This window comes from Engraulis encrasicolus, chromosome 5 (assembly GCF_034702125.1).
Source record: "Engraulis encrasicolus isolate BLACKSEA-1 chromosome 5, IST_EnEncr_1.0, whole genome shotgun sequence".
NCBI classification, from domain to species: Eukaryota; Metazoa; Chordata; class Actinopteri; order Clupeiformes; family Engraulidae; genus Engraulis; species Engraulis encrasicolus.
Genome location: NC_085861.1, coordinates 4,427,645 through 4,450,144, shown reverse-complemented (window position 1 = coordinate 4,450,144; position 22,500 = coordinate 4,427,645). Strand labels below are relative to the sequence as shown.

At 42.5% G+C, this 22,500-nt stretch overlaps 1 protein-coding gene across 1 annotated transcript in view; it reads right to left on the bottom strand.

Moving 5' to 3' along the window:
- Positions 1-22,500, bottom strand: part of zgc:113232 (uncharacterized protein LOC541546 homolog) — a 33,323-nt gene that overhangs the window by 8,987 nt on the left and 1,836 nt on the right. The window contains exons 2-17 of the mRNA XM_063198426.1: positions 15,900-15,984; positions 13,617-13,673; positions 10,669-10,844; positions 10,174-10,284; positions 8,691-8,744; positions 8,230-8,283; positions 7,418-7,471; positions 6,750-6,803; positions 6,446-6,499; positions 6,093-6,146; positions 5,506-5,559; positions 2,477-2,530; positions 2,222-2,266; positions 1,438-1,491; positions 1,264-1,317; positions 1,092-1,145 (exon numbers count right to left, since the gene is read on the bottom strand). Of these exons, the coding sequence (XP_063054496.1) occupies positions 1,092-1,145; positions 1,264-1,317; positions 1,438-1,491; positions 2,222-2,266; positions 2,477-2,530; positions 5,506-5,559; positions 6,093-6,146; positions 6,446-6,499; positions 6,750-6,803; positions 7,418-7,471; positions 8,230-8,283; positions 8,691-8,744; positions 10,174-10,284; positions 10,669-10,844; positions 13,617-13,673; positions 15,900-15,984 (1,068 nt within the window). The remainder of the gene's footprint in view (positions 1-1,091; positions 1,146-1,263; positions 1,318-1,437; positions 1,492-2,221; positions 2,267-2,476; positions 2,531-5,505; positions 5,560-6,092; positions 6,147-6,445; positions 6,500-6,749; positions 6,804-7,417; positions 7,472-8,229; positions 8,284-8,690; positions 8,745-10,173; positions 10,285-10,668; positions 10,845-13,616; positions 13,674-15,899; positions 15,985-22,500) is intronic.

The window sequence follows — 22,500 nt, the reverse complement described above, 5'->3', positions numbered from 1 at the left end:
ACGTTTCGACCTTCAGGTCTTCATCAGGCAAAGTTTTGCCTGATGAAGACCTGAAGGTCGAAACGTTGCTCTATTAAATACACAGTAAGACAAGCAGTGTCGCGGACTTCTTTTTCACTTAAACTTACTAGCCAAACATATGCACACTACGACTCAAAGTGGCTAGCAGGTTGTCTTTTCTAATATACCAGCCAAACTTTCATCAGCATTTGGCTGGTTGGCTGGTGTTATTTTAGAGCCATGGTTGAGAAGATTGAGGTAGTGTACAGGCGATTGGGGTAGTGTACAGGTATATTGTGGTAGTGTGTACAGAATATTGGGGTAGTACACAGGTGTTGGGGTAGTGTACAGAAGATTGGGGTAGTGCACAGGTGTTGGGGTAGTGTACAGTAGCATTGTGTTGAGGTGATTGAGGTAGTATACAGGATATTGGGGTAGTAGTGTACAGGTGTGTTGGGGTTAGTAGTGTACAGGTGTATTGGGGTTAGTAGTGTACAGGTGTAGTAGTGTACAGGTGTACAGGTGTATTGGGGTTCGTAGTGTACAGGTGTGTTGGGGTTAGTAGTGTACAGGTGTATTGGGGTTAGTAGTGTTCAGGTGTATATTGGGGTTAGTAGTATACAGGTGTGTAGTGTACAGTAGTGTACAGGTGTGTTGGGGTTAGTAGTGTACAGGTGTGTTGGGTTAGTAGTGTACAGGTGTGTTGGGTTAGTAGCTGTACAGGTGTGTAGTGTACAGGTGTATTGGGTTAGTGGTGTACGGATGTATTGGGGTTAGTAATGTAGAGTAGAGGTGTCTTGTTTTCAGGAGATTGAGGTAATGCACAGGTGTATTGGGGTTAGTAGATGTATTGTGTTGAGGCGACGTGAGGGGTCGTGTACAGGTTTTCAGGTGTACAGGTGTGTAGTGTAGAGGTGTCTTGTTTTCAGGTGATTGGGGTAGTGTACAGGAGATTGAGGTAATGCACAGGTGTATTGGGGTTAGTAGATGTATTGTGTTGAGGCGACTGGGGTCGTGTACAGGTGTACAGGTTTCCAGGTGTACATGTGTGTAGTGCACATGTGCCAAAGAGTGTGGACTTGGCTGCTTACCCCGGCGCCCACTCTTCCTCTTTTGCCTCTCGGCCCGACTTCACCTTTCGCCCCCTGAAACGCAAAACACACAATATCTCACCCAAAGAACTAGGCGGCGCACCATTGCCATTACTACTCTCTTATAGTACAGCTAAATAACAACTAAATGCATGTGTTGTTTTCAACACACCTTAGGTCCAAAAGCTCCTGGCACTCCGCTAACTCCTGTCACTCCAAGAGGTCCCTAACCAAGACAGAATCAATCGGGAAAACAAAATTAGTCAAAGCAAGCCATACTGTTGTACACAAAATGAATATTTTTTACAATTTTGATTGTTTTTTGGGTGGGGGTATTTTTACTTACATCTTCTCCAGGCTCCCCGTCGCTTCCGGGCATGCCACCAATGCCCCTGTCTCCCTATGACACACAGCATCACATGGCATCAGTGTAAAGCACGTTGCATCCACTAAACATGAGTAACGGAGGCCAACTAGCAGAGTTTGGCGTGGAATGATAGTAAATCTCCCTCTCGAAGCCTCAATACAGCGCGGTAGCGTTGGGCTAATGGACTAGCCCTTTAGCTCACCGCGCTCATACTGTGTGTGACTCCCATTGCCGAACCGATGTAGTTGACGAGGAGGTGGCAGGTTCGCGCCCTGAGGGGGACGAACTGTGCAGGAACACCTTCGTCACACATGACACTGTTGTGCCAAGGCAATGGTGTTAGAAACTTTATTGTCCCCAATGGGGACATTTTTGTCAGGTGTGTTTGTCAGGAGTGATATGACAAACTTTGTCTAGTAATATGAATACCGGTGGTCACACAATACACAATAGCCTCAGTGTAGAAGGAAACACACACTGCAAGTTCAGGCCATGTAGGACTTTCCAAAAGTATTGTTAACCCCTAATGCACGCCGTACCTCCTGTGGCACGCTGTAATAGACATTGAAAGTTAACTACTATAGTACTATATACTGCAATGACAGTGCACAGGGCCTTTGGTAATACATTACGACTTGGTCATTGCCATTCTGGTAACAGCTGATTTATAATGGCGTGTCTTAAGGGGTTAAGTGTTTTCATTGGATATTACTGCACTCGTGTACACACAGTATATCAGTACAACCATCGCATTACTGCTTACCTTGCGACCAGTGGGTCCAGGATCACCTGGCACTCCAGGGTAGCCCTACAAACAAACAAATAAACAAAACAACAAACAGACAAACAAACAAACCAAACAAACAAACAAAAAACAAACACACACACACATACACACACGCACACACACAAACAAACATAGTCAGCCATTCAGAGAGAGCCTACTGTATGTATCACACAGTAATGTGTAGTGATGTGTAAAGGTCAAAGGGTAAAGTTGAGGGAGGTCATGCCGTACGAGGTAGCCTTGCTCTCCGTGGTCTCCCGAGAACCCAGGGGCTCCGATACGGCCCTGCAATCACACAACACAAGGCAGTCAGGAGGTGAATCACTTTACACATTACAACAATCACACAACACAAGGCAGTCAGGAGAGGAATCACTTTACACATTACAACAATCACACAACACAAGCCAGTTAGGGGAGGAAACAGGTCTGCAATCACAGAACACAAGCCAATTAGGGGAGGTATAACATTACACATCACAGCAATCACACACAACACAAGGCAGTTAGGAGACGAAACACATTACACACATTCACAACAGTTCCCCAACTTTTTTTGTCTTGCGTATCCCCTAACGCAGTGGTTCCCAACCTATGGGCCGGGGCCCACTGGTGGGCCCTGAAGGTATTCCTAGTGGGCCTTGAAATAATTTTCAAAAAACAATAATCATATTTTGGTGTGTGCTACTGTTGATTTATTTGAGTTTTATTCTTAATTGGGTCAGAGGTGGGCCCCGAACATTTTTGACATTTCGAGTGGGCCCCAAGTTGAAAAAGGTTAGGAACCCCTGCCCTAATGCTTGGGACACATAGACGCAAATTTGGCCAAGCAAGGTGAACTTCACCATTCATTCCTATGAGGGAGGTGAAGGCAAGCGAACAGGAGAGAAGCGAAGCGAAATTATTCGACCAAGTTTAATATTATGCAAATGAAAAGCTAATTTAGCCTGCGGCGGCCCAATCAAATCAACAACATAACTGTTTCATTCCATTTGATTCGCCGTGGCCACCTGATGACAGTTGAGCTGTCAGAATGGAACACTGAATTTCACTTCTCTTCGCCTCGCTTGTTTCGCCTGCTATGTGTCCCTAACGTAAGCCCTTTTGACAAACCATAAGCAAGTACCCCCTCACTCATGTCCTATATCTCTTTCTCTACCCCAATGTGACTGTGCTCCATACATTTATTATTATTGCATTGTTCCACCTCGTACCCCCTTAATATGCTCCTGTAGCTTACCTCTAGTGGTACATGTACCGCTTGTTGGGAATCAATGCATTACAGCACAACACTTTTCACAACAATCACGTGCTATTCTGTATTTGTCCATTATCTGACTGTTAGTTAACTGAAGGGCCTACAGGAAGAACATGTCTGTCTGATAAGCTGAGTCTGCCCAGTCCCTTCACTCAATTTCAGCTACTTCCATCTGGCTCACGCTTTAGGTTCCCATCAGTCAAGACCAATAGATTTAGGCTTTCATTGTCCCTAGTGCCATCTCCCTTTTAAATTCACATCCCCATTGATCAATTACTTGACCTGATCCCTGGCGTTGTTCATGCCATTTTGCATTTTTATTGTGTAATGATGTTTCTTATTTTATTTATTTATTTATGATGTTTTCTATCTTATTTTATAACGATATTTATGGTCATTTTAACCTTTGATTGACCACTGCACTTTATGTCTGTCCTGTGATGTTGTTGCTGTCTATATGTGCTTATGTCTCGCTGCACACTTAATCACCCCTTTTGGTGACAATAAAGTTGAAAAGTTGAAAGTTGAAGTTGATTCACAGACGCACATTTTCAGGTTATTCACCTTCTCAATAGTTGGATTGAACCCGCTACTGCTTTACGTTAGTTGACATGGGTAGATGAAATTGACCCACTAATTAATAGTCAATGAAGGTGCTGATTGAAATAACGGGAACTATGTAAATGTAAACACAAATAACCAAACCACACACACATACACACACACACACACACACACACACACACACACACACACACACACACACACACACACACACACACACACACACACACACACACACACACACACACACACACACACACACACGTGGTGAGAGTAAACAAGCACAGTCATAAGGGAATGAATCATAGGGTGTAATGTTTTGGATGACTCACAAAAACATTACAGTTTCTTTTACTTGCACTTGTCAGCCACATGGTATTTTGTGCCGTGTACAAATGAACAAAATATTATTGAATATATTGCACCCAACGTGGCAATAACAGTAGATGGTATTTCCCACTGAAATCCCTTTTATAACACGTGGTTAAATGTGTGATTGTCAAGGGACTGCACCACCCATTGCCAAATCTATTTCCCCTTTCATGCCGAGTCATTCAGAGGAAGCAGTTTCACTCCACCAGCCAGTTGTTGATGTGATATTACAGGGTGATTGCAGCACCTGTTGGGGCCAGGGTGCGATTTGGAGGGAGGGCACGGGGATAGGGGGATTTTCCTCTTCTGGTTTTGGTGTCTATTCTTCTACTTCAGTCGTTCTCAACCTTTTTTGAACAAACACCCCCTTGGCCAGGGCTTGACATCTACTTTTTCGCTTGCAGGCCACTGTGGCTAGTGGTTTTCCCGAGTCACTAGCCATCCAGCTATTCTACTAGCCACAAATTAGATTTTTTTTGGATCTAACCTCAGAGGATGTAAGTTACTGAGTAACTGAGCTTTTTCTTGAACTTAAATACAAACAATTGATACACAAGGGACAAAATGCAGAAATTATGCTATTCTGATATGTTATACCATAGAATAAGCTACCTGCCAAATTGGCTAGTGACACTGAACTTGTTACCAGCCACAGCCAAGTTTTACCAGCATTTGGCCAGTTGGCAGGTGCCAGTGTCAAGCCCTGCCCTTGGCCTCATCACAAGCCTCCCAACACCCCATGACCTCACCATAACCCTGACAACGCCCCTCTTATTATTATTATCAGTTGTATCCATATTATCTCAGTTGTATCCTTCTCAATGCCCTAAGAGCTCTCCAACGCCCCCTGGGGGGCTGTACCGCCCCCGTTGAGAAACACTATTCTACATGATCTCCTTCAAAAGGACACAGCCATGGCCTAGTGGTTGGGGAGTTGGCCTTGCGATCAGAGGGTTGCGAGTTTAAATCCCAACCCCTTGAGCAAGGCACCTAATCCATAGATCCAGGGACTATAACCAATACCCTGTGCCAAAATAACTGTGGGTTTAATGTGTTGTAATCTTACCTTCAGTCCCTCTCGACCCTCTGGGCCCTGCTTGCCCAGTTTGCCAATGGATCCCTGAGGGCAAGACCAGATTATTTATGGTTATTTATTAACGACTCTTATTTATGAAGTTCTTATTGCAATATCTCAAATGACCAACTCAGTCATTTTAGTCTAGGAGTATAGGTACAACATTTAGTTTTAATCAGTCAATATAATGAATTCAGCACCATATACTTAAATGTCTTATAGAGACAACATTGATTATCAGTTTTAATCAGCCAATATAATGAATTCAGTACCATGCACGTCAATGTCTTATAGAGACAACATTGATAGGTATGTAGCTTTAGAGTAGAGTACTTTTATTAATCCAGAGGGAAATTAAGGTTTCTGAAAGCTGACATAAATACACACACACACACACACACACACACACACACACACACACACACACACACACACACACACACACACACACACACACACACACACACACACACACACACACACACACACACACACACACACACACACACACACACACACACACACACACACACTATAGTGACTATAGCATGGTACACCTTGATGTTTTTATTGCTCACCTTCGGGCCTTTTACGCCTCTCGACCCGGTGGTACCAGGAGGACCAATTGGACCCTGAAGGCAGAACAGGGTGACACACAGTGAACAACACAACATAACACAGTGAGAGTTTGGAAGACCATGTCACAGAAGGCGAATGGAAGACGATGCGGGTGCAGAAGTCTTATTTTAATTTGAGAGGGCAGGTCATGGTCGTCAGATACGGATTTTAAAGAACAGTTGTTGTGTCTTTCTCATATATTCAAATCCACAAAAATCCCCTGTATCACCAATGCCATAGTCCAAGAGTAGGCTACTTACAACATCTCCTGCGTCCCCAATGTTATATAATAGGCCTAGAGAGGGCTACTTACAACATCTCCTGTGTCCCCAACTCCACCACGTGGCCCCTCCATGCCGATGTCACCCTGTAGACAAAAAAAAACAAACAAAAAAAAACATTAGAGTGGGATTTTTTTTTAATTAGCCGTATGTATTGGGCACGAGTGTAATGAATCCACAGAGTGGTAATGCCTTTAAAAATTCTGATCTGTGGCTTGTAATCATGGTGTTCATGGTAATCATCTTTGAAAGCTTGCAAGTCCAGTAAAGCTTTGCACAAAAAAAGACTTGAAGTGTGCGAATTGTGTCCTTATTTGTAGTGATGACTTTTCCTACCTTGAGGCCGAGGATTCCAAACTCCCCTCTATCACCCTGGGGACCTGGAACACCCTAAAACAACAGGAGGAGAGATAGCAAGGTGTCAATGACATGGGGAACAAAATATGACAAGGTGTCAATGACATGGGAAAAATATGGCAAGGCGTCAATGACATGGGGGAAAAATATGGCATGGTGTCAATGACATGGGAAACAAAATATGGCAAGGTGTCAATGCCATGGGAAAAATATGGCAAGGCGTCAATGACAATGGGGGGAAAATATGGCAAGGCGTCAATGACATGGGGGGAAAATATGGCAAGGTGTCAATGACATGGGAAAAATCATAAAAATTGCACAGATGATTGCACAATTATAAAGATTGTAGTGTAAGGAATTCAGTTTGTTTGGTTAGGAAATTAGCCTTTGTGCTAGCCTGGAAAACCAGCGCCAACTGCTGGACGGCAAAATGTTTTGCCTGCATTTGGCAGGTTTAGGCATTTAGGCTGGTTTATCAGGCTACCTTTGTGGTATAATCTGGCACATTTACATATAGGCTTACAGTATGTTTGTATGTATATGTTTATTAATGTGCAATGTCCTGAAAAACAAAAGTAAAGCAAAGTAAAGTAAAGATAATTTGTTTTGTGTTTTTTACTAAGATAAATCCTATCTGGTTGGCTCACCATGGCTCCAGAGAATCCTGAAGCTCCCTCCTCTCCATCGAGACCTGGATCTCCCTATGGCACCGTGAGAGGGGTCAGAGGGGAGATGGTTTCATTAGACACACAAATACCCAAAGGGCTACCAAACCATAGACTATATGGTCTTTGCATACGAAACGCAAGACCTGTAATCTCAATTACATACCAGGGCCTACTCGAGTACCCGAGTTCGGGCTCAAGTCTGTTTTTTTTACATATACAGCATGCTTGTACCTATATGTTCATTAATAGGCTAATAGACTATATGGTCTCTACATACGAAACGCAAAACCTGGCAAGGCAAGGCAAGGCACTTTTATTTATATAGGCCTAGCACATTTTATACATAAATGCAAGTCAATGTCCATAATTGCAATTCCATATGATCTCAAAAATAAAAACATGAATAGACATTAGTCATTATCATCCAACATATGCATATACTATTGGCTCATTCTTTTGAAACTCGGCTGTCGGTAGATCCGAGGTTGTTCTCCCGACAACCGTTGTAAATGCGTTCTATTGAAGCAGCTGGGGACAATACAAACGTCTGAAAACACTAATGTTAAACGAACTCGAAGTACACAGAAGCGTTTGTGTTTCGGAACCCCGATTTGAGTACCCATTCTTTTGCACTTTTCCGAGGCGGAAGCCAGAGTTTCCAACAATCGAGTTTCAAAAGAACGAGGCATAAGACTTACTACAATCAAAATGCCATGGTATTAGATAATGATTACTGTTGTTTGTATGGTTTTAACAGTGTTGTGTGTTGTTAACAGGAGTATATGTCCTACCACAGGGCCAGTGTCTCCTCCACGTCCCCTCACTCCCTTGGTTCCCTTGTAACCCTGGTGGTGACACAGCATGAATAGATTATAAACAGTATAAATTGCTTGTTTGTGTATACATTGTCCATCAGTATGTTAGTCTTCTTATTGCACTCTGTGTGTGTGTGTGTGTGTGTGTGTGTGTGTGTGTGTGTGTGTGTGTGTGTGTGTGTGTGTGTGTGTGCGTGTGTGTGTGTGTGTGTGTGTGTGTGTGTGTGTGTGTGTGTAGTGTAATGTAGTGTAGTGTACATGTCTGTATCAGTGTTTGAGAGTGTGTGTGTTGTGAGTGAATGTGTCAGAGAGAGAATGTTGAGTTATCATGACTCGTGCAACAACATACTGCCACTGCCACCATTCAGTTTAAAATGGTAATATGTTCCACATGTAACTGCAGTTATTGTGACTGTGGTGGACATCACACCACTGACCTGGCGGCCTTGTGGGCCGGGGAATCCCGTCTTGCCTTGCAGACCCCTGGAGCCCTGTAGCCAAAACAACACATGAGTAAATAGTAAACACATGTTGTAAAAGAGAGCAGTCAACCTGCCCCCCCCCCTACATGTTGTAAACAAGAGCAGTCATACTGTAGATAGCAACCTGCCCCCCCTACCTCATGCTAGATGCATATGACTTATATTTTTGGCGCCACCCGCAGGTGATGCAGAACACAGGGCAGACATGCAGGCAGACAGACAGATAGACAGACAGACAGACAGACAGACAGACAGACAGACAGACAGACAGACAGACAGATAGACATGCAGACAGGCAGATGGACAGGCAGGCAGGTAGGCAGACACACAGGCAGACAGATATGTAGAAAGGCTGCCAGGCAGACACACAGACAGACAGACAAGCAGGCAGACACACAGACAGACAGGCAGACACACAGGCAGACAGACAGAAAGACAGGAAGCCAAGCAGGCAGCCAGGCAGGCAGACAAGCAGGTAGGCAGGCAGAGACAGACATACATGCAGACAGAAAGACAGACAGACAGACAGACAGGCAGGCATAGAAACACACAGGCAGACCTCTGTCAAGCCAAGTCATATGAGCCCCGAAAGGGGATCAGCTTGAGCCAGGGTGCAAGGCAGCATGGCGTCATTATTTTGTAACAATACATACCTACATACATTTGTTGGCAAGTTAGTTTGCAAACCAACCAACACACTTATAATAAATAAATAAACTCTCTCTCTCTCTCTCTCTCTCTCTCTCTCTCTCTCTCTCTCTCTCTCTCTCTCTCTCTATCTCACACACACACACACACACACACACACACACACACACACACACACACAGAGGTTGTAGATACGGTGGGCATGTAATAATAATAATAATAATAATAATAATAATAACAATAACAATAATAATAATAATAATAACTTGGTTTTATATAGCACCTTTCAAGGAACCCAAGCTCGCTTTACATGGGGGGGGATACTTATAGCTACCCAGTTACTGCCTTTTGACTTGGCAGTACGGCTGCACAATATATGGAAAATGTATTGATATTGCGATATCAAGAATGGCAATATGCGTATCATGAAAATGAATTAATTATTGCTAACAAGTAAAACATTTCTGTGTAGTCCAATCACTAGCTGAATGTCAACAAATGCGCAAGAAGTCCACCATGACCAAAGTCACACCCCCCACACAGACCGACGAATTAGTGACAAGAAAAACACTCGGCTAGATTTCTAAATATCGTTTAAATATTGTCCACGTCCTGAGTTGTGTTGTGTTTCTCGAAAGCATAGTTGTTAGCCAGTTAGCAACGTGGGTAGTTGGCAATTGGAAATTGCATTGCAATAAACCAACGGAAACTGCATTACAACGTAGTTAGGAACTATGGTTTCGAGAAATGCATGCCCTGAGCTTTGAGACACTTTGGCATTCTGTTTGACCTTTGGCCCGGCGAAACCGGCGAATCCCGGCTCTCCTGGCTGGCAGTCACATTCCGTTGGCCCCTCCTCCTGCACCACCTCTTCACTGGAGTCTCCTTCCTCAAAGGGCACCTACGCGGAGCACAAGGACACACATAAACGCACGCACGCACGCACGCACGCACGCACGCACGCACGCACGCACACACACACACACACACACAGCATTGGGTTCAGACGTTAGGAGCATTCTAAGCACCCAGCAGTGACAGAGGAGCATTGAAAGCAATACTAAAGATTATTTTTTCATTGGATATTTGATCTTTTTCCCTTATGCGTTATTCAAGTTGCAAGTTGGTAAACTGCTTTTGGAAAGATCTGATTATAACCCAAGGAGGCAGACATATCCTGTAGCAATAACCCCCTGAAGCAATATTGTAGTGTTCAAGAAAAACAAACCACTAAATATAACCACTACTGTAATGTAATGTACAGTAATATCCCGGCTGTGTGCACCTCTGTGGTTTCTGGCTCGTCCTCCTTGGCGTATCCGTACGACTCGGTTGTCTCGTAGGGGTAGGACTCTTCGTCCTCCGTGATCAAGGTGACGTGGGTGGGGCCGGGGGCGTAGGGGTCGTATGCTGACGCTGTGTTGTCCTCGTCGTAGCCCTGCGTGGGCTCGGGAGGATACTCTGAGGACAGGAGCAAGCATTTTGGAACAGTTAAAAATCTTTGGAAGGAATTTCTGAGCGCTCTTGTTCTCCAACTCTGTAGACTCCAAACTGTAGGTGCTCTTGAAGTAAGAAGACTAAAGACTTTTCATTTAGAACGTGGTGGCACTAGGGCCAGCTTCAGGCAACTCCAAAGGTGGACAAGGAACGCCCTGATGAAGACCCAGTGTGGGTTGAAACCGGTTGGCGGTTTTACCAGTGTTACTATGCCCCAGATAAAATAAAGGGTTTTTAATTATAACTTCCTTGTCGACCTGAGGAGTTGCCTGAAGCTGGCCCTAGTGCCACCACGTTCTAGTTACAAATCTTTGTTGCACTTAAAATGGATGGCAGTGGACCAAGCACTGGTGTCACTTTTACCTCTAATGCACTTTACTTGGAAATATGCTACTACTACTACTACTACTACTACTACTACTGAGTGCTGTGAGGACAGAAGAAAGCATTTTGGAACCGTTACAAGCTGGCCCTAGTGCCACCACGTTCTAGTTACAAATCTTTGTTGCACTTAAAATGGGATGACGGGGGAATCGAGCACTGCTGTCACTTTCACCTCGAATGCACTTTACTTGGAAATCTGCTACTACTACTACTACTACTACTACCACAGAGTGTTGTATACTCCAAGCACAAGTTTGTTGCCTTTTGGCAATGACAATAAACTCTTGAATCTTGAATTTTAAAGGATAACTTCTGCCAATTTCAATATGCTGTTGTATTGCTCATGGTACCCTTGACTTGTCAGTACCCGGTGATGCTGCATTTTTCGATTCAGCCCTTTCCGAGATCTGAACTACCGTATTCTAATGGGGGCAGATTTTGTTAACTTCTTAACATAGGCCTACTCCAAATATTATCCCAAAAGGTAACCCTAACCCCAAAATTGCTAGTTGTCGGCTGATGTGGCATAACCTTTTGGATGTTATTGGGAATAAATCAAGATGTTTTTTTGAAATGTAAACAAACACCACCTGCCCCCATTACAATGACCAGGATCTTGGAAAAGGCTAGAGAAAAAAAAATGTCTCAGGTATTGACAAGTCCAGGGTATTGTGAGCATTACAACTGCATGTCGACATTGGCAGAAGTTATCCTTTAAAATGGGATGGCGGGGGATCAGGCACTGCTATCCCTTTCATCTCTAATGCACTTTACTGGGAAATATGCTACTACTACTACTACTACTGAGTGTTGTACTCCAAACACATTTTCATTGCCTTTTTGGCAATAACAATAAACTCTTGGGAGCAAGGGGAGCCAAGAGTTACAGTGTGGTGTTTATTCAACACTCATGATGAGAGAGTTACAGATTCTTAGAGAGTACTCTGAGACCAAATAGACGTGAGAAGATGTTAAATGGACTCTCTGAGTCAGAAGTCTCTCTGAGTCAATTTCTTCACAAAAGAATATACAAAAACACTAAAGCAAGCACAGAAATTCAAAATCATCCAACTTGGAGGATACTCTGCACAGTAACAAAAAATGCAGTGTTAATTCAACACTTAGACAGTACTGCTGGACCAAATTCACTCTAGAACAGTGGTGCTCATACTGTGGCAGAGATTCATTAAGTATATAGAGATATGCCGATGTAATAGGTTGCCATGGGCACCTATGACCATGTTCGGGTCTGCCTAAAGGGCCGTGTCATAATACTCCTAGCATTGAATAGAACAGTCCTTAGGTCTGCCTAGGTCTGCCTAAAGGGGGATTTCCCCCCCCAATAATAGAACCCGGAAACAATGGGCCAATGGAACCTCTCTCTCTCTACTCTCTCTGACTGTGGTATGCGTACCACTGGTGGTACTTGAGACATCTCTGGTGGTACTTGGAATGCCATTATGAACCTCTCCTGTATTGACTGGCAAAAGGTGGTACTCGGAGGTGGTACTAGGAGAGCTCAATATTTTCTCAGGGGGTACTTCACACAAAAAGTTTGAGAACCGCTGCTCTAGAAGATGTTAAATCAACTCGCTAAGTGTTGAAATAATACTGATTTCTTTTTCCTGTGCAGGTGGGGGAGCACGGCACCAGCACCAACACCAAAGCAAGCACAAAGACACACGAGCATCCATTGAAGTTAAAAGCATATTGAAGTTAAAGACAGGAGACAACAATCATTGTTACCAGTTCCCCAAACATGATTCTGGACCCAGAAGAGAGCGTGAAAGATGATCATTCACTGCAGTGAAATCAGTAGTGGAGGAGGACTTGGCTGAAATCATCTAGCTGGATGTAGGTTGACGTAGGGCAATGCATTATGAAGTTCAAATGCTAATGTTTTCCCTTTTCTTTAAAGGAGCACTGTGTAATATTTTTAGCAGTTTATTTCCAGAAAAAGTAGTCATTATGACTGGGAAAATTACACTTTTCATAGAGGAAAAGGGGGAGCTTCTCCATATCTGCCATTTTGTATTTCCAGAAATAGACATCATTAGTTGAAAACTAGGTCATACCAGTAAATATGAGTTTATTACTTAGTAAATATACATGAAAAGGTCAAATTTGGCAAAAGGCAGCACAGCTTCAATGAGCAGCATAATTGCAATAGGCTACCTATTCTGGCCACCATCCTACACAGTGCACCTTCAAATCTCTGTGGTGTTTACAAAAACGTCACTTTTTAAAGTCCACAATACATTGCTTTCAGCCACCCCACTGCCAGCCAGCCAGGTGATTCCAGGCAAGCCCATTATTTCACTTAGAGAGGAGACCAAGTTCCCGTCGTTCTACCTGGGCGTAGGAATGCAGCGTCACCATCATGGCGGCCAATCAGGGAGCCCGTCTCGCCTGCACAGCATGATGACATGGGTTAATAAACATGGAGGTAGAGAAGATAAACAATGTTTTAATAAACATGGGGGTAGAGTAGATAAACAATGTTTTAATAAACATGGGGGTAGAGTAGATAAACAATGTTTTAATAAACATGGGGGTAGAGTAGATAAACAATGTTTTAATAAACATGGGGGTAGAGTATGAGCAATGTTTTAATAAACATGGGGGTAGAGTATGAGCAATGTTTTAACCCTTTGAGGAGTGCTGTACCATCACAAATATGTGATTAGAATTTTGCAAAAATTCTGAGTTCTCATTATGATGATGTCATAAGGACTTTGCAGGATTTTTAACACTGACTTCTATGGGAGCTGTAGAGTGTTCGAGTAAAATTCTAGAAGAACTGGGGGAAATGGGGGAAAATCCTTACTCCTCAGAGGGGTAGAGTAGATGAACAATGTTTTAATGACCATGGGGTAGAGTTGACAAGTAATGGGTTAATGAACATGGGGGTAGAGTTGATAAACAATGTTTTAATGACCATGGGGCTAGAGTAGATAAACAATGTTTTAATAAACATGGGGGTAGAGTATGAGCAATGTTTTAATAAACATGGGGGTAGAGTATGAACAATGTTTTAATAAACATGGAGGTAGAGAAGATAAACAATGTTTTAATAAACATGGGGGTAGAGTAGATAAACAATGTTTTAATAAACATGGGGGTAGAGTAGATAAACAATGTTTTAATAAACATGGGGGTAGAGTATGAGCAATGTTTTAACCCTTTGAGGAGTGCTGTACCATCACAAATATGTGATTAGAATTTTGCAAAAATTCTGAGTTCTCATTATGATGATGTCATAAGGACTTTGCAGGATTTTTAACACTGACTTCTATGGGAGCTGTAGAGTGTTCGAGTAAAATTCTAGAAGAACTGGGGGAAATGGGGGAAAATCCTTACTCCTCAGAGGGTTGTAATGAACATGGGGGTAGAGTAGATGAACAATGTTTTAATGACCATGGGGTAGAGTTGACAAGTAATGGGTTAATGAACATGGGATGATCAGAGATCTTATAGACAGAGATAAGTCATTTCAGTTCATTTCTGGTATCCACTTTCTGTCAGGTGAACAGTCAGCATTATTAAATTAGACTTCTGAGCATGTGAATTTGCGTTATTTATTTGCATTATTAGTTAAAGTTCCAAGTTAAAACTGGAAGACAATTAATTACTTTTGAAAATTTGCTTCTTTTCAAAATCAATCAGCTCTTTTCCTCTTCCCAATTTGTGTATTGCTGTGTTTTGCTTTTTCCTATACCTGTAGTTTGCTGTAGTTTTTCATTGAAAAGACTTTACTACCATAGCCTTTAGTAATAGGCTACATTGCAATTGTCATTGGCATTCTGGCAACAGCAAATGTATAAAACAGGCGCCATGTCTTAATATATTAAACACACACACACACACACACACACACACACACACGCGCGCGCGCGCGCGCGCGCGCACGCACGCACGCACGCACGCACGCACGCACGCACGCACGCACGCACGCACGCACGCACGCACGCACGCACACACACACACACGCACACACACACACACACACACACACACACACACACACACACACACACACACACACATACACAGAAAGCTGTAGTTTTCAACCTAGGGGTCAGGACCCCACACGGGGTTGCCTGGAATTCAAACAGGGTCCCTCAAGATTAGTAGTCAAAACAGAATGTAGGCCTACTGATCAAATATTTTTCAACTTTGACCGACACCATAACAATCTTTCAAAAACATCTATCTTAGCTTAACTCAAATAAATTGCACAAATAAGTTAAAACACATCTAAAATATATATAATACGCTGTGCAAAGTCTATGCATGGGTCACCAACAATGTGGGATGTCAAACTGGGTTTGCCAGCTAATAAAAGGTTGAGTACCACTACTGCATTAACCCATTGTGTCCTGGAGCGACATATACGCTGCATTCAAGTTCTTGAGATTTTAGTTGTTTTATTAAAAATGTGGGCATGTTAGAGCTGAATGAACACTATACTAGTGCAAAATGAAGGTTCTAGATTTTAAATGTAACCTATTTAATGTCTGTATGTGCTTCGGAGGCTGAGATATTTAGGATTTAATAGGCAGAGGGCACCCTTTCCCAAAAAGGGCTTAGGACAAAATGCATTAGAGGAAGCTTGTGTTTTGTTGAAAGCAGTACCTGAGTCATCTCCAGAGTATTCATCCTGAGCCTGGCAGTGGACAAGACACAGCAGCAGGACACACCACCACGACACAGCAGACACCTAGGAACAACCAGGAGAGACACACATAGGCCACATTACATCATATCACATTACATCACATTACATTACATCACCACCACGACAGAGCAGACACCTGAGGACACACACATTACATTACATATAGATTGCATTAAATTATATTACATCACATTACATTACATCACCACCACGACACAGCAGACACCTAATGCCAACCAGGACAGAGACATACATCATATTACATTACATTACATTACATGACATTACATCACATCACATCACATCACAACATCACCACGACACAGCTGACACCTGAGGCCAAAGAAGAGACACAGTCATTATATACACTAACATGACATGACATTGCACAATTACCTTTTCTACATTTATTATCTCTATTATTTTATTTTATTTTCCCCACCCTGATGACTATTCCTGTGTTTATTTTTGTCTTGAAATGTCCATGTGGGCTTTTGTGTATTTGTGTATTTATGTAAGCTACTGGATACCTGAATTTCCCCCTGGGGATCAATAAAGTTACTCTACTCTACTACTCTACATGACATGACATGACATTATTACATGCCACAGCAGACACATGTGGCCAACCAAGACACACACACACAAAACCCAAAGCGATTACTCAGGACCGGGTCTAGTCAATCTGGTGCCAGAGGCGAACACCCCTTTGTCCTTTTTCGTGCTCAGGTCTTTACTTTTTAAGAGGGGTGTTGGCAGGCCTATGAGGAGGTCCAAGGGGCATTGGGAAGCTCGTGATGAGATCAAGGGGACGTTTGTTGAAAAAAGGTTGTGAACCACTGACCTAGACAATGGACATACAGTACCTGGGCGCCAGGCCTCAACAAGTAACAGTAGGCCTACTTGACATTGTGCCCAACATTTCATTCAGGGGACTTACTGTATATCATTACTGATTCATTGTGTGCAATCAAAACCCAAGATAAACAACAGCACATTATCCATGACATTTCATGTAAAAGTTGCTTTTAAAGGTGTTACAGTTCCATGCAGGACCCTAAGAGTTATGTCTCCAAGTGATTTAAATATATAGAGTCAAGTTACGTAACACAACAGTTCAAGACAAAACTATTGACAGTTATGATTATTCTTGTGTAAAGAGAATAAACTCTCATTAGCCTCCCGCTGTAATAAACTTGTTGACAGAAACAGCCAGTCATCTGTGAAATGGCTGACTGCATATGATCTGAGTCTGATGCAAGGGGATGCAATCGAGATATTCCAACTCACTTGGAGATTCTGACCCTTTGCACTCTCACATGGTGGATGAGTTTTGTTTTGATGTCAGTACAGAGGTCGGATGTTGAGTCACTAAGGGGGGGATTTCAAAGGAAGGGGTGCACCATATCTTTTGTATGTTTCTATCTTACAACATGCAATCTACTCACGGTAGTCATAGTATAACCTAGACTGCAATCAATCTCATCACTGTAGTCATAGTATAACCTAGACTGCAATCAATCTCATCACTGTAGTCATCCTATAACCTAGACTGCAATCAATCTACTCACTGTTGTCATAGTATAACCTAGACTGCAATCAATCTCATCACTGTAGTCATAGTATAACCTAGACTGCAATCAATCTACTCACTGTTGTCATAGTATAACCTAGACTGCAATCAATCTCATCACTTTAGTCATCCAGTAGTTCAACCTTTGGACAAAGGGCATGAATAGGGCCTGATACTGCAGCCACGAGGCTCATGTTTGGACAAAGGGCATGAATAGGGCCTGATACTGCAGCCACGAGGCTCATGTTTGGACAAAGGGCATGAATAGGGCCTGATACTGCAGCCACGAGGCTCATGTTTGGCCTTATAATGCCCTAGCCTGATTATCATCGACTTTCAAATCTCTTCGAGACTTGGTCTGACCAAGAGCATAATTAACATTTCCCAAACAGCTTTTCCCAAATGGCCTCCCTTAGTTTGCTAATGCTTATTTGCCTATCAACAAAGTGGGAGGAGTTCCCGTATTTGCGGGAACTCAGAAAGTACTTGCATTGCTCTTGACCTGACTAGTAGCAACGCTGAAGCTGTTGCGTCACTAGGAGGGCACAGCCTGGCTAATAACGCCCATCTATTCACACCTTCAACAGTGTGCTGCTCAGCAGCAGTAGCAGCCAATGACTTGATAAGGTATTACTCATGTGTTATTTTTTCCTTGCACACACTGAATAGAGAAATCCAAACCATAGAGAGAAGATAAAACATACAATATATAGTATCAGGAAGAGTATTTTGAAGCTGTAGACAGAGGTCATATGTTATGGCGGTATATGGGGTTATTCTGTCCATCTGTCCGCGACTGGCGTAGATTTTGTGATTGTGCAACACCTGTTTTTCACAGGAACTGATTCCATTTGGGAGCCCAATGCTTCTATAATGAATGTCCGACTTTCAACATGCTCCAAATCTAATGTGGTATTCCAAAATAGGTACATGAACACTAACAGATTAATTTTTCGAGGACAACTCTTTCAAGATGGCCAACTTCCACTATGGCTGCAGAGTTATCAGAAACAATGTTTCAACATCAACTTCCATCCATTTTCATCATTCTTGTTGTTGACTACTACTACTACAAATTGTAATCATAATAACATTGTTATTAAATGTATGAACCCAAAGGGTCTAGTGGTGTCTCAAACGCACACGTCTGTGTTCACTTTGGCCTGTACATCCCTGATAAAGGAAGCACAATATGTAGCTTACACAAAACCATATGGGCAATTCTTTCAACAGCTTGTGAGACAATATCCATGGGATGACAATTGAGAATGCATGCAAGGTATATACTTTCATGTATTTTCACCATGACTGTGTAATTGGAAGTTTATGACCTCGCACTGCCAGTGAAACTAAACCGAAATAAAATCAAAATCATATCTACTGATCTATCTGGTGGTTTCACACTGCCAGTTGGAAGCGCTTCAGTTACTTTTTCCTGATCGCTAAAGCCCATCTTTTGTAACTTAAAGGTGCACTGTGCAGGATGGTGGCTAGATTAGGTATTGCAACTATGCTGATCATTGAATCAGTGCTGCCTGTTTCCAAATTTAATATTTTCATCAATATTTACTAAATAATGAACTGAAATTTACTAGTATGGCTTAAGTAAGTTGTGCAACTAAAAATGTCTATTTCTGGAAATTCAGAATAGCAGACCATGGAGAACATCCCCCTTTTCATGCATGAAAAAAAAGCTATTTTTCCCAGTCATAATGAATACTTAGAATTTGGTGGTGGTGGTGAGTATTCATGGAAAAGTTAACATTTCTGAATGGGCAGCATGAGCTCTGGAAATAAACTACTAAAAATATTACACAGTGCACCTTTAAGCTGTTTTTGCAGAACTCTTCACACATATACAGCAACCTAACAGATCAGCAAAACTGTGTAGATAGACTGTGTAGCAAAACCTGACATGGTTTGCTTGAGTTTACATGCAGCTGTAAAATGAAATGTTTTTGTTCTAAATAATCAACACACTCATCATATTACTTGTACACATTGCAGCAACTAGACACAGACAGTAAAACTTACTGTTTCTCTATTCACAACGTATGTCATTTTGAGGAGGTTAGGAGTCTTGTTTCTACAGACATCCTAAGTCTCCCTGAAGTTCAGGGAGTCTCCCTGATATCGATAGTGGCTCCCTGGTGCCCTCGAGTCAGATAAAATCTCCCTGATTTTAGACTACGCTAGCTACTGGGATTTTTTTAATTGGCAATGCGGGACAGAGAAAGATAATGACTTGTGCGACATGAGTGGAATACTTCAAATACGCTTCGTAGTACGCCTGTAGTCCCAGGAAAAAATAGTAGGCATGTGTTCCATGCAGACTGGACAATAGAAAGGACATGAACATAAATGTTTCAACACTAATGCGGGTTTTTTTTGTCGGGGGTGACAAGGGTCGATAAGAATCTCCCTGAAATGAGTTTTTGGAACTTGGGAAGTCTGTGTCTTTATTGTGTGTAAAGCAGTGTTCATAATTATGCAAGTATGCATGTATATTTGTGTGTGTTAGAAATGTGGTTATAGGCTTGTGCATCTGTGTGAGGAATTCCGCAAAAGCAGGCAACTTACAAAAAATGTGCTTCAGTGAAGGAAGTTAGAGGGAAGGAATGATGTGTCCTAACCAAATGGGAAATTGCCAAGACCACTTTCAATACCAGCTCTGTGAATCACAGCTTTGGGAGGGTCTGTTGTACTTCAGATGTCTGCCTGATTGGAGTGAGTCAGTAGTTTCCTTTTTAGCTCTCATCCTCTCTTTCCCTTTCCCACTACCACAGGATGCCAGACACACAGACAGAAGTGAGCCTGCATAGGCGGTTCTAGAAGGGGGGCCAGGGGGGGCCCCACGACCCCTGTAGAATTGCTCCTGGCCCCTGTTGTGGCCCCTGTACTAAACAGTCAATGGTCAATTTTATTTTTTAATGAAATATCGAAATATCAAATACTATATTTAAAATAGAATATTGTAACTGTTTTTTGTAGAAAATAGAATAGTATAACTGTACCCCCCTGTAAACAAATTGCTCCAACCTCGGGCCTTTACCTTACAGCCATATACTGCATTCAGAGCACTACACCACATCCCAGAGACTCCTCTCACATTCCAGAACTGTCTAGAAATGTTCTCCTCATTCTGAACCCGTTGGAGAAAGTCATGTCTCTGATGAAGACAGTGTGCAAAATGTTCTCACCCTCGCTCTGTGTGCACTAAAACATCTCAGAGACAAGAATTTCACAGAGAGTTTTCCTGAAGAAGGAATGAGTCCCAATGCTATCCATTCCACATCTTGGTGCCGGCAAAGTTCTCTTATATGCTAGCTGTCCTTCCACCAATTCCACTGAAGCTGACTCACAAAACTACAACACCAACAATTTGGTGGTCACCAAGGAGTGCTGCTTCAATTTTTGTCTCTAAAGAAACTCTGAATCACAGTTTTGGGAGGGTTTGTTATATTTTAGATGTCTGCCTGATTAGAATGAGTCGGTAGTTTCTTTTTTACCTCTCTTTCTCTTTCCCATTCCCACAGGATGCCAACCCCCCAGACAGAAGAGAGCATGCATAGGCGGTTCTAGAAGGGGGGCCAGGCTGGGCCACGACCCCTGTAGAATTGTTCCTGGCCCCTGTTGTGACCCCTGGACTAAAGAAGGTGCTCTCTGAATCACATATTTGGTAGAGGGTTTGTTATATTTTAGATGTCTGCCTGATTAGAATGAGTCAGTAGTGTCTTTTTAGCTTCACCGTCTCTCACCATCTCTTTCTCTTTCCCATTCCCACAGGATGCCAAACACTCTGACAGGAAGTGAGAATGATAAGAACATTTTTTTTTGTGAAGATATGAAAGTGAAGTGAAAGCCCCAGTGGGAAACTCCAACTCCCATTATCATTGTGACACAGCACTCCACTGCCCACAAGTGCTCACTGCACACCGCACACAACGAAATAAATTGCATTCATGCCTCATGGAGTTGCTTCTCAACCTATTTATTGTGAAAAAATGCCCTCCTACCCTAACCTAACCTAACCATAAGCATGCCAAATCAAAGGCCCTCCAATGCCCCCTGGGGGACTGTAGAGACCCGTCCAGAAACACTAGAGCCAGCCTGATCTCCAAAATGTTCGTGCTCCTGGACACGGATGTTAAGGACACAAAATCTGTATCCAGGAGCACGGATTTTGCCAAAATTCTGTGCTCCTGGACACAGAATTGTTTTTCGTGATGGGCACACGGAAGTGCTTTCTATTCCCACAGCACTGTGTTAACTGTGTTAAAATACATACCAAATGCTAATCCTAAAGAAAATAATGCTAGAGCAATTTAAGTTGTGCCCTGACCAAAACATTCCCTAACCTTAACCTGTCATTAAAGACATAGTTTTGAGAAATACCTTTTCCAGTTGGTTGATAGGCTATCAAATTCATATAATGAATGAAAGAATACTAGCTGTGCCCAGACCAAAACAATCCCTAACCCTAACCTGTCAGTAAGAAATGTTTTTTTTTTTAGAAAAAATATTTGAAATTGGAAAAACTGTGGGAACTGTGGGAGTATGGAGAGATCACGTCTGTGTGTCCATCACAGAAAATAATTTGGAGATCATGTTGCTAGAGCACAGGTGGGGAGCCTACTGTATGTTTCGATGGTCGTTTACGGCCCTTGAGGCATCTTATCCGGCCCCCGATATAATTTCAATATTATGCAGTTTCACATGAAATATAGCCTGTTTTGTAAAGAAATTTTAGAAATTACATCTGCAATACAATTAAGTTACATATGCAGGGGACCTAGTGAAGGTGGGGTCTGTTGTAAGTAAAGGTGGTCACCTTCAATATGGGCCTAAAGTGCAGTAGGGCGAAATCCTGGTTTATGTTCCTAGTATAGCCCTTGGAGGAAATTTAGTGGCCTTTTGATTGAAAAAGGTTCCTCACCCCTGCACTAGAGTAACAGTCTTGCCCAAGTGATGAGTGTGCACTAGAA